Source organism: Schistocerca piceifrons, chromosome 5, assembly GCF_021461385.2.
Source record: "Schistocerca piceifrons isolate TAMUIC-IGC-003096 chromosome 5, iqSchPice1.1, whole genome shotgun sequence".
NCBI lineage: Eukaryota > Metazoa > Arthropoda > Insecta > Orthoptera > Acrididae > Schistocerca > Schistocerca piceifrons.
This window is the reverse complement of record NC_060142.1, coordinates 494,856,577-494,870,012: the sequence shown is the minus strand read 5'-3', so window position 1 is coordinate 494,870,012 and position 13,436 is coordinate 494,856,577. Positions and strand designations below refer to the sequence as shown.

At 36.9% G+C, this 13,436-nt stretch overlaps 1 protein-coding gene across 1 annotated transcript in view; it reads left to right on the top strand.

Moving 5' to 3' along the window:
• LOC124799106 (armadillo repeat-containing protein gudu) overlaps positions 1–13,436 on the top strand; it is a 205,876-nt gene that overhangs the window by 123,569 nt on the left and 68,871 nt on the right. The window contains exon 8 of the mRNA XM_047262645.1: positions 10,034–10,330. Coding sequence (XP_047118601.1) covers positions 10,034–10,330 — 297 coding nt within the window. The remainder of the gene's footprint in view (positions 1–10,033; positions 10,331–13,436) is intronic.

Below are 13,436 nucleotides of genomic sequence, written 5' to 3'. Positions count from 1 at the left end.
ACACCGGACGCGTTTGGCTTTATTTTAAAGCACTTCAATCAATGAAAGGTATGGCACATACACAATGGTACTCATGTTCTCTTTCTTGTTTTTGTTCCACAGTCGCAGTTTCACCAATGGTACTGAAATATATTCCTCTTCTGCAACTGTAATAAGCGACTCATTTAGACCAGACACGTTTCTCTCTTTTGAAGCATCTTCAGTGGACAGTATTTTGTCTCCTCCATTGCCAAGTCACCTTTCGTAGTTTTGTGCTGCGGTAACACAATATTCAACGTTTGTGTTGGCTGATCAGTGTTTTAGCAAATAAATGATGTTTGTGTGTGCCACACACAAAAATTATATTTGACGTAGCTGAGAGCACTTCACTGATAGACGGTATATTCAAGTTCTAATGTTTTTGTAAGTCCACAGTTTTGTTTAATGTATTTTGTCTACTTCCTTTTGATTCATTGAAGTGCTTTAAAATAAAGCCAAATGTGCTCAGTGTAAATAAAACTTTTGTTACAGTCGCGAAAGACGGAATATTTCTCAATATTACATACGACACCTATGTGGTACTTAAATGAGATATTGTTATACAGTAAATTTTATATGAAATTTAGGTATCTTGTCCACATTTCATTATCAACATTGTGGCAACTAAAATCGACCATACGGAAATATACGCTATGGACTTCTACCTCTGCAAACTCTTCTAAATTTCGTGCAATGGTTTACTACATTTAATGCTGCATAATAACTGCGTTGAACATCGAAACAAAATTAAGTCATTTATGGGGGGAAGGTATCAGTCAAGAAGACATGTAAAAATCTAATTTTTGGGCCAAATAGTTTTTGTGGAATCGAATGATAAGTGCGTCAAAGCAGTGGGAACACCATGTGTCTACACAGGTGAGCAGTGCAGTGACAAAATCACGCACGGCGCGGAATGCAGGGAGCACGTCTTTGTAACAGCGAAAGGGTTAATGCAGCCGTGGTGGCTTTACTTCATGAACTGCGCGCTCCCCCCTAAACGTAAGCTTGCAAACTAGCTATACTATGGCACTGCTTCTATTGGCGCGTGCGTCGTGTGCAACTGGCAACGCAGCAGTCTCCCGCGTCTGGACGGGCATGTGCGAGCCGCCAAGATAAAAGAATTGAACTATAGTCTATTGTTGCTGCAGTGCCAGTCTTAAGTTCCACCCCTACACCACTGCTTCTCTGTATCATTGTTGAAACACCATCAAACGAAAAACATATAAGACATTCTTTTAAGTATTCTTCACTCATTTCAAAGAAGTTGAGTTTTTTTAAAGAGGACAGTAGTAACACTAGAAGCTGTGCCACTCTAGTCAAGTCAAATCTAAAAACATAGTTTGACAGTTGTCAGCATTTTCCACATAAAAATTTTAAACACATAACTAGTGTCTCCTGTTTGCTTAATGTACTAGATTCATTTATTAATATTCTCATTTCCCATTTGTTGTCTACAATATGCTTCATGACCCTTTATGCATACTTTTAGTGAAATGAGATGTGATATTAGTACAAGAGAAATTTGTGTGAAGGATTCTTCCCATACTGAGCCCATTAAGAGACTGGAGATCTGTATCAAATGGCATATCAGTATAAGGTCTCTGATATTTTGCAATTTTATAAGCTGTTCTAAAAACATGAACAGCAGTTTCAACTTTTCTCTTTTCATTTCTGTAACTCCTTGTCCTAAGTTTTACTTTTTGCTTGATTCTACTATTTCTGACATGCGTGATTTACTTAATTCATGATCGTGAATTTTTTCTTTGAAATCTGTTGTCTTTCATAGTAATACATTTTTCCCTGTATTCATTCCTGCAAAATGTGAAGTCCCTAAGGCCTATCAGGAATAAAATTTGCTTCTGAATGTATCTTACATCCTATGTTAACTTTATTGATTGATTCTCAGCACTGAAATAACTCCACTGATCTGAGGTCCAACAAGGACGCAGAGATGTGGTTGACACTGAATGAACCCATTACACAATTTATTGCAGAGCTTGTAGAGGTACTTACTGCACTTTCCACTGTGGCGAGTCATTTCACTGCACTTTTGGCACCATCACTATCTCTATTCAAAATTTTTGCTGTATTTCTTTCAGGTTTACCAGTTTCATCACATTTATTTTGTTTGAACCACTTTAGTAAACTCACTTTTCTTTTTATTTTGTGGCCATATATATAACACCTGACTCCTAACAAGTCACAGTACCTACTGTTTTTGTAATCAAGATTCTCTTTCAAATGTAAACTAATTCTAGATACAGCAAGTCTCATTAACATAAAACAGATTACATTTTGCTGAGCAGTGAGGTATTGTATTGACTATTACTGATTATCATTAAACTTGATTTGGTGCAAGAGGATGACAATGGTTAAAATCAGATGAACTAATTCATTGGTGAAGCACATTTTTTTATACTACTTTGTAATGTGTAGCAAAAAGAAAAATCTTTCCTCAATATTATCATCTCACCGTATTATGCGTGTTGTATGAGATTATTTTCTGTTATCTAACAGACTCATTAAATTTATAGACTTTTAAACAACTACAGGATTGATATTTTGAGAGCCAGTCCATACTGCAATAAATTTGCAGGTTTTAGACCTTCTGATACACTATTTGGGAAATTCTATAATTCCCAGTAGTGAGTGCTGGTGATTACCAGCCCAACTAATGCCCTGCTTCTAACATTGGCTTAATTCTTTATTTCTGCTGACATGATGTGGAATAGCAGCCAGATGCTGCTCGTATGTTATCTTTGCTGCCCAAAACCTTGTCCAGTCTGAATCACTGGTTCCACCAGAAGTGGCAGCTTCTCACCTCTACACGACTTCTCTTTCTCTACAACAATATACATACAGCACAAATATAACATCATAATAAACTATTCTATAATATCCATGTTTTAGCCATACAAATGCATGTAAATCTGTCCAAAATGAATTGAGGTGACAACTAATCTGTAATGTACTGCACAAAATGTTTTGACACATTACAGAACCTCCTCCTCACATTAACTTATCACAAATCCACACCTAACCTAGCTGAGATGGAATTCTCTCTCTACAAATGTTACAATAAAATAATTAACTTAAATCCAAACTAGTGACATTTACTCATATCATATTTTCTCCAATGGCTGATTTGGTGGTTGAGAAGCTGTGCTTCTTTTATTCCCTTTTAATGATTCTCAGTTCTTTATCAAATCTAAAATCATCTTATTTCAAATTGTTGTTTAATTTTGTTCTACAATTTATTTCTGATAAGTTCCAGAGGCCATACAGGTTTTAATCATATATTCTTTAACTTATTTCACCTTTAAATAACGTGTGATGAAAGATGCATTCATTGCTTCTTCACATCATGAGTCACCCTAATGTCTTGCTTGTTCCATCTGTATATATACCTTTCATGTTGTGATCACCATACCACGTATGCTGACCTTACCAGGTATTTAACCCATGCAATTAACTGCTCGTCTCAAAGATAATGAGAAACATATTCTCATCCAGAAAAATTTAAGAGAGAGTACCCCCATCCAGTACAAAGCTTTAATAGGCACTTACCCTGCTAAACACACATGCAACAACAAACTCATAATTCTCAATTACTCAAAATTTATCACCATTGAAGACATTTATTCTGTCATGCGAACACCAACATAATCACCCATACAAACCCAAGAACAAAAAAATTTTTAATTCTGTTGAGCATTACAGCTTTTCCTTGTGCCGTGTGACTTTGATGGAGGCTTCCAGCAATCTCTCATACCCTCTTCATCAAACCATCACTAAATAATACTTCTGGTATTCTCAAGGTATTCTACCTTCAACTTCAAATTCTTTTCCTTACAGTTCTTCCTACCTCATACTTCCATCTTACTTTGACATATTTCTGCTCTTTTTTCTTTCAGGTCATACTTTTCTTGACTTTTTGCCTTACCCTCGTTTTTCAATGTATCGTATTACTGCACAAATACAATGCTATCAGTGATCTTCTGGTATCTTATTCATCAACTGTGGTGGGAAAGTACTTTACTTTTGTATTTTTCATACATTTAGCAACTTTTTAATATTCTCTATTGTTATAATATCACTTTCCAATAGATAATTTGTGACTGAAAACAAATTATTTAATGTATAGTCTACTTCTGTAGTCCTTTTCTCTTTATTATTATCACTTATGGTCAAAGTCTGCACCTGCACAGTCAAATAGTTCCTTATATCATGTAGATGATACTTTCCTACTATTTTTATCAGTACCTATCTTCTTTACAACTACAATCGTGGGATGAGGTATTTCTTTTATCTCAAAAGGTCCCTCATACAGGGCTTCTGATGAAAACTCTCTCATTAACATTGAAATTAATAGGTTCAGTCCACTGGCCTCATCTAAATATTCATGCTAATGCCCTTCTTTTCAGGTTTCTGTTTACTAAATTATTTATTGATACCTCCCAGTCCTTCACCTGAGGGTTTTTTTGTCTTATATAGTTACCTGTCTCCTGCGATTTTACCAGCAATTATTTCCCTGGGAGCTATCCCAGTGCAGTCATCAGGGATCTCACTTAAAACTCTTTGAGGAATAGTAAGTCCTAGCCAAACACCCTCATTCTCTCATCACACTTCCCAAAGGGTTTGTCTGGAGGCAATTAAAATATGCTGTATTGAGTTACTTGACATACTGTCAAAAACTCTTTAGAAGCCTGAGAGGTAAATGAGCTCCATTATCTGAGATCAAATGATTAGGGCACTCTAGTTTAGGCAATTATTCCATTTGCAAAATTCTAATTACAGTTTAACTATTGCCTACTTTGACCAGATATAAATTTACATAACTGGAATAGGCTTACACCAATATCACTTACTCTTATTCTTCAAGGTAATGGTCTGAAAATGTCAATTGTAGATAAATCTCAAAGGTGTGATGGTATTATAGGGTATAACTGAACATTCATACCCAACATCCTGTGTTTAGTTTGTTGGTTCTATTTACATATTCTTAACTCTTTCTTGATAATTCTTTTGATCCCTTTTATTTCAAAATGTCCAGAAATTTTATGAATTCGACATATTAATTTACAGATATGTACTTTGGGAATACAGACTTGCCATATGGATAAATCCTTATCTCTCTTATTAAATAGGTGGAGGAAGTTTCTTATTGCCTCTATACATTTGGGATCAGGCTTAATAGCTTGCTGGCTTGCCATATGTCCCAGAAGCTTTATTTAACAACATCCAAAATGCACTTTTGAAAACGTAATAAGTATTCCATTTTCAGTTAATCTTTCCAAGAATTCTTCCAGTAATAATATGCTTTTCCCAGTTCTCTGTCACAATCATAAAATCATCAACATAAATAAATACCTTCTCTAAGAACTTATCCCATAATACCAAACCAAGTGCACAAATAAATGCAGCCAATGATACGTTAAGTCCAAATGGTGAAACTTTATATTGATAACACCTTCCATCAAATATGAAATCCATATACTTCCTAGACTCCACAGCCAAGGGAACCTTCCAGTTACCTTCTATTAGATCTACAATACTTAAATACTTAGTGTTGCGGAACCTAACCAACGTTTCTTCTATAGGTAATGATGGATCTCTCTCAATTTCATTTATCTTATTCAACATTCTAGCACCAAGAACTAATCTAATATCACCATTAGATTTCCTCATGACTACTGTAGGTTAATAATATAGACAATCAGATAGCTCTACAATTTACCATCTGACCATATGATGTATCTCTTTCCTTGCCACTTCATGTATGCTCAAAGCAATGGATATGGTATCGTGAAAAATGGTATCTGTGACATTATCTCAGATTTGCATTCATATCCTTCAGTTACCCTAGTTTATCACTAAAAGGTTTCTCATTTCTTCTCAGTACCTTTACCAGCTAATTTCTTTCCGCTTCAGTTCATGCAGCAGGCTCACATTTCTCTTTGATCTGATCTTCCTATATGTTGTTGTTGTTGTTGTGGTCTTCAGTCCTGAGACTGGTTTGATGCAGCTCTCCATGCTACTCTATCCTGTGCAAGCTTTTTCATCTCCCAGTACCTACTGCAACCTACATCCTTCTGAATCTGCTTAGTGTATTCATCTCTTGGTCTCCCTCTACGATTTTTACCCTCCACGCTGCCCTCCAATACTAAATTGGTGATCCCTTGATGCCTCAGAACATGTCCTACCAACCGATCCCTTCTTCTGGTCAAGTTGTGCCACAAACTTCTCTTCTCCCCAATCCTATTCAATACTTCCTCATTAGTTATGTGATCTACCCATCTAATCTTCAGCATTCTTCTGTAGCACCACATTTCGAAAGCTTCTATTCTCTTCTTGTCCAAACTATTTATCGTCCATGTTTCACTTCCATACATGGCTACACTCCATACGAATACTTTCAGAAATGACTTCCTGACACTTAAATCAATACTGGATGTTAACAAATTTCTCTTCTTCAGAAACGCTTTCCTTGCCATTGCCAGCCTACATTTTATATCCTCTCTACTTCGACCATCATCAGTTATTTTGCTCCCCAAATAGCAAAACTCCTTTACTACTTTAAGTGCCTCATTTCCTAATCTAATTCCCTCAGCATCACCCGACTTAATTAGACTACATTCCATTATCCTTGTTTTGCTTTTGTTGATGTTCATCTTATATCCTCCTTTCAAGACACTGTCCATTCCATTCAACTGCTCTTCCAAGTCCTTGGCTGTCTCTGACAGAATTACAATGTCATCGGCGAACCTCAAAGTTTTTATTTCTTCTCCATGAATTTTAATACCTACTCCGAATTTTTCTTTTGTTTCCTTTACTGCTTGCTCAATATACAGATTGAACAACATCGGGGAGAGGCTACAACCCTGTCTTACTCCCTTCCCAACCACTGCTTCCCTTTCATGTCCCTCGACTCTTATAACTGCCATCTGGTTTCTGTACAAATTGTAAATAGCCTTTCGCTCCCTGTATTTTACCCGTGCCACCTTTAGAATTTGAAAGAGAGTATTCCAGTCAACATTGTCAAAAGCTTTCTCTAAGTCTACAAATGCTAGAAACGTAGGTTTGCCTTTCCTTAATCTTTCTTCTAAGATAAGTCGTAAGGTCAGTATTGCCTCACGTGTTCCAGTGTTTCTACGGAATCCAAACTGATCTTCCCCGAGGTTGGCTTCTACCAGTTTTTCCATTCGTCTGTAAAGAATTCGTGTTAGTATTTTGCAGCTGTGACTTATTAAGCTGATAGCTCGGTAATTTTCACATCTGTCAACACCTGCTTTCTTTGGGATCCTATATGTTATGTCTATCAATTCTAATTACTCCTAATGCATCTTCTTCACCCATCAATTCTATATTTCTTTCCATCTTTATCTTGTAACTATTCATTTTCTCAATGGAATCAGTTTTTAATTGTCCCTTATTCAACCTAACTCAGACCGGCTGGTCATGGACATGTATGAGCATGACCCTCATGGTAAGTCTAATAATACACTGTGGCTGATCATCCAATCCATATCTAACAACACAGGTAACTTAATGTCAGTTACAATCAGCATTTACTGTTGTATCATTATTCCAGAAATTCTAAACACCAGTAACAGTCCTTCTACCTTTTGTGCCAGTTAAACCTACCACCTGCAGATTGCTCACTGGGAAAGAAGGACATCTCCCATTTGCTTCTATTCTGTTCCCACATTTCTTTCAACAATAAGCTGTTTTGGCCAGCAATCTCCAAAGAAACTCTACCATCTGAGTCTCAAAACCCCCTTGTACTAATAATCTTCAGATATTCATCTCCCATTCGTCTTTGTACATAAGTAATTCCTCATCTAAAGCTTGATGATCTTGGTATTTGAGAAAAGCATTTTTAAAACAATTTTAAGTTTGCAATGTACTCGTCAAAATGATGGCTTGAACATCCCCTGTGACCTCTGAGATTATCATCCTATTGCTTACTGGCTTATAACCCCCTTTGTTGCCACAAGTCTGATTATCATGGTTCCTGTTACTTATGTTGCCATTAGGATGATTACCATTACATTATTATTATTATTATTATTATCACTGTCATTACTATTTTAATTATGATATTGTGGATCATTTCATCCCCTTATATTTCTGTGTCTTGACTAATTTGGAGTTTGATACCCACTGTAATTAATGTGTTCTTCCTTTGTCTCTTCCTTCTTCCTTTAATAACCTTGTTTCTAGTACTATTTACTTGTACATAGTTAGATATCCTAGTTTTCAGTTTATTTTTAGCCTTATTTAAATAATCGAATTGGTCTAGTAGTTCTAATAGAGTTTGGTCTTGAGTCCACCTTTCACCTACTAAACATACTCATGCCTTACCTGATAACCACGTTATTAACAGTTCATTTAGATGTAACTCACTCACAAGCTTATCTAGCTACAAAGTTTGGTCCAAATGGTACGCAACAAAATTCCTACAAACGCCTCAGTTTTCAATATATCTCTATGGGCCAAATAATTATAATCACAGGTTTCTTTGCGCATTGTCAGACTAATACTTGGCCTCAAATGCTCTGGAGAGATCTTTAACATCATTAAATGTATTAAAATTTAATATCATCTACTGTGAAGCATCTTCCTCCAAATGACATAATAAATCTTATACTTTATTATGAAATGGAAAGTTGCTACTCACCATATAGCGAAGATGCTGAATCACAGATAGACACAACAAAAAGATTGTCTTTTTGTTCTGCCTATCTGCAACTCAGCATCTCTGCTATAGGGTGAGCAGCAACTTTCCTTTTCATAATACTGTCACATTCCATCCTGGATTTTTCATTGTTTGTTTTAAACCTTATACTTTTATCCCAGGAGGAAGATAAAGCTCCTTGAAAATACTTTAGAAAAAACTAGTGGATGCACAGAAACTTTAGGTTTAAACTGTGGAAATTGATGCCCAATAGCTTTCATTTCTAACTTCATTTCCTCCATAAAATTCCATCTCTAGTATATGAGTCTGATCCCAACTGGAATTGTTGTTCAATGACCAGTAGACCTCTGATGTATTATCTCCACTACTGTCATGACAATGACTACTTTCCTTACTGAAGGGAGCTGAAGTTACATAACTTCCATTATTTACACCAGGTTCACTGGCAAGTCAGTTCTCTTAGATGAAAAACTAATTTCATGTTCAACTACTCAACTACACACCTTTGGATATTCTCTACTGGAGAGCCTGTAATATTGCCTAGCTCATTAATTTAGGTTTGAACCCTTTGATTATTTTTTATCACTTGACGTTACATCCTCAAGTTATTACTTATTTATCGTATGGCAATACAGACACATAAGAAAGAAACAGACAAATCACTACTATAACAAATGTTAATAATTGCAAACAAACATCAGTAATATAACAAAGTTTAAGGATTACAAACAAACATCAAGTCTATTAATGTAATCTATCGACTCTGGAGTTGCAAGCAGGAAGTCATTGGGGCTCCCATTATAGGCTCTTCTGGAACACTCTTCAACAATGTGGCTGATGGTCTGGTTAGTTCGTGTCCGTAATATAACACAACACGTGCACCCTGGGTAATGCTAAATGAACTAGCACATACTGGCAGTCAAATAACCTGAGGATCTCCTGACTACAAAACACTTTCAGAAAGAGTTATGTCACCAGACAGACATCCTCAAGTAATAAGCTGACTAACATTTCCTGTGACTCTTCGGCTTTTTACATTTCGCTAGGTAGTGCCACCTGTTCACCCGATGTATAGATATATTTGTATCTCACCTCATTTTTTGTGTTTGTATGTATGAATCTGTCTCCTCTGAATGCTTTAGATTTACTGTGTAATGTGCCAAGTTTGTATTATAAATAATTATCATCATTAATAGCATCTTATTCAGTTACCTTAAAGAGTCTAATCATAAAGTTTCCAAACTATAAACAAAATTTAATGAAACCTCTCTTTTTACATTTTTGTTTGTTACTCACTCCAAATATTTGTCAAAACAGGTGCTAACAAATGTTGTCGGAGGGCTCGCCCAGTGTGCAAAATTTCCTCATAATCGAGAAGTTCTGAGAAATGCCAAAGGTATTCCTCTGCTAGTGCAGTTACTGAACAGTACTAACCAGTCACTACTGGAGAACGTTGCCCTTGTGCTTGGTGAGTGTGCTAATGAGAAGGAATCAATGGCAATCATTGAAGAACTTGATGGCGTGAGGCTCATCTGGTCTTTGCTGAAGAATCCATCACCTCGGGTGCAAGCAAATGCTGCTTGGGCATTATGTCCATGCATCCATAATGCTAAGGTACATACAATATTAATACTAATTCTAACTTCTAAGAAATTCCAATCTGAGACATAAGACACAAGCAGTTAGGACTGAATGAGAGGGCGTGTTTCCTAATGTATGCTTCCATAATCATGAAGGGAAGATTTCATTGAAAGAGATTGAGTCAGTAAGGACAATAACAAAGGCAAATAAATTTCTGAGCCTGTATAAGACCAAAATGTTTGTTGGTGCAGAGTATTAACAGTTCAGATGTAATCAAAGCACTGTATTTTTGACCAGGCATAAAAGAATTCAACCCACAACCCCACAAGACAGTGTTAAGGCAAACTGGAAACCATGTCCACTTTCCTAGAGGTGTTAGGCCAATTATTTTTCTCTTAAAACAAGCAGAATTCTTATAAAATCATACATCACACCACAGTTGTAAGTACATGTTTAGAGACAATATATAGCTAATGATTACTAATTTTACAATGCATTACTTTACTAAAGTGTGTCTCAAAGAACACAATAAGATATAGTCAATATCAAAGCCCCCTCCCAGTCCTTGACACTCACTAACTTCCAACCGATTTTCATCCTAAGATTGTTGATTACCTTTGTCAGATAATAATTTTTCTCACTTGTGATATAGCTTGAGTTGTTGGTTTTCACCTCGTGTTGCACAAAGAACATTTTTACATCCAAATTACTGGTACCTACCTAAGCCTTGTGATTACAGCAGATTTCTTAACACAGCATTTATTGATAAGGAGCTTCATAGGATGTAGCAGAATCAACTCTTCATCAATTTCATTGAGAGGGTTGTCCATTCACTTAAGTTTTCCTAAGTGCTACTTGATGCAACAAACTCTGCAACATTTTGCTGTTTTCTCACACTTCAGCTTATGGCTGGACTCCCAAAAATTGTAAGCTATCTACTAATGTCATACAATTTTTTGTCAGCTTTCCAATTTGCATTGATATACATTTCAGTCTTGCACCAGCTGAGTGCAGTATTTGTAGGATCTTGCAAATAATTTAGCATATGTTTCACTCATTACCAGTGTTTCTTTCTTGGATATTGCTCAAGTATGTGAGACCCAACCAGATAGGACTAACAGGGGATATTGAACATATACAGAGAAGAGCGGCACGAATGGTCACAGGTTTGTTTAATCTGTGGGAGAGTATCACAGAGATATTAAAGGAATTGAACTGGTAGACTCTTGAAGATAGATGTAAACAATAACAAAAAAGTCTACTAAAAAGTTTCAGGAACCAACTTTAAATGATTACTGTAGGAATATTCTACAACCTCCTACATATTGCTCACATTGGGATTTTGAAGATAAGAGTAGAATAATCACTGCATGCACAGATGCATTCAAACAATCATTCTTGCTGTGCTCCATACATGAATGGAATTGGAAGAAACACTAACAACTAGTACAGTGGACATACCCTCTGCCATACACCTCACAGTGGTTTGCAGAGTATAGATGTAAATGTAGATGTAGGTTGCTACTTAACTGGCTGGAATATGCCACTGAATAAGCTAAAATTGGGGGTCAAATTACATTCATAAGACTTAAGGCATGAGAGAAAGGCAGTAGTTGAGACGGCATTGAGACAGTGTTGTAGCTTATCCCCTATGTTACTCGATCTGTGTGTACAGCAAGCACTAAAGGAAATCAAGGAGAAATTTAGGAAAGGAATTAAAGCTTCAGAAGGAGAAATAAAAACTTTAAGATTTGCTAATGATGTAATTCTGTTAGAGGTGACAAAAGGCTTGGTACATTACTTGGACAAAACAAACAATATCTTGAAAGGAGGTTATAAGGTGAACATCAGTGAAAGTAAATGAAGGTTAATAGTGTGTTGTTGAATTAAATCAGGTGATGCTGATTCAACACTAAAAGTAGACAAGTCTTGTTGTTTGTGCACCAAAATAACTACCAATTAAAAGAGTAAAAAGGGCATAAAATGCAGGTTACCAATCGAAAGAAAAGTTTTTCTGAAAAAGAAAAATATGTTAACATTTAGTATACATGTAGGAGCTAGTGCTACAGCAAGAACAAACATTATTTATGGAAAATAGTTCTTTACAGAGCAAGATGTAAGATTCAATAAAGTAAAAGTTGTGTGTGGCACTGAATACATCGACTGGACTAAAGTAATACAGGTTACAGAATAGGACAAGCACTTATTTTCAGTCACTTAAATAATACTGGTTCTTTGGCGGCTCATCAGGTGGCCTCTATAAGGGGGCCTTTGAACTGTAAGGACGTGCAATCTCTAAAATCACATTTGTCATGCATGAGTGAAGGTACATCACTCCTCCCTTCTAGGTGGTGGATAAACTGCATACATACATAAAAACAACTAGGCACAGAAAAATGCATGGTACAGAAAAAATGTGTGGTACAGAAAAATTGCACAGTACAGAAAAAATGCATGGTACAGAAAAAAAATACAGCTACCGGAAAAGCACTGGTACCGAACATCTGTTGGTACCAAAGAAGCACTGGTATCATAAAAAAAAAAGCACTGACCTCACAAGGCAGTGAGATCATGAGTCATGGAAAACACCGATGATGGCACTGACTTCTATTTCATCGCCTGACATCAGCGGCTGCTGCAGCATCAGGTGGGCAGTCACCAGTGAGTAGGGGCAGAAGTGGTGAGGGTACAGTTTAGTGCACAATCTCCCTCTCATGAGAGGCTGTAGGACAGGGCTGGGGATAGCATTTCCATAGCAAATTTCCTGTCAAGGTTGGTGGTTGGCACCAGAGGCCTCAGTGAGGGCGTTGGGGACAATGACCGCACAGGACCCAGCAACAGAGACATCACATGCAGTGGGGGCTGCACCAACAATGGCAGTCAAGGATTAGGGGTGGGGGGGGGGGGGGGGGGGGGCAGGAACCCAAGTCAGTGATGCCCTGCTGCAGTGGCAGGGGAGGAACAGCCACATGCAGCTGTAGCTGGTCAAAGTGACAGGATGCCCACACTTCAGGAGTGTGGAAATGCACAGGCACCAACCCCAGCAGGAACCCAGTTAAGGCCACAGCTAAAACTGTTATAACCTTTAATCACTAATAAATTGCATGGATATACAAACGTAGAACAATAGCAGGTTACA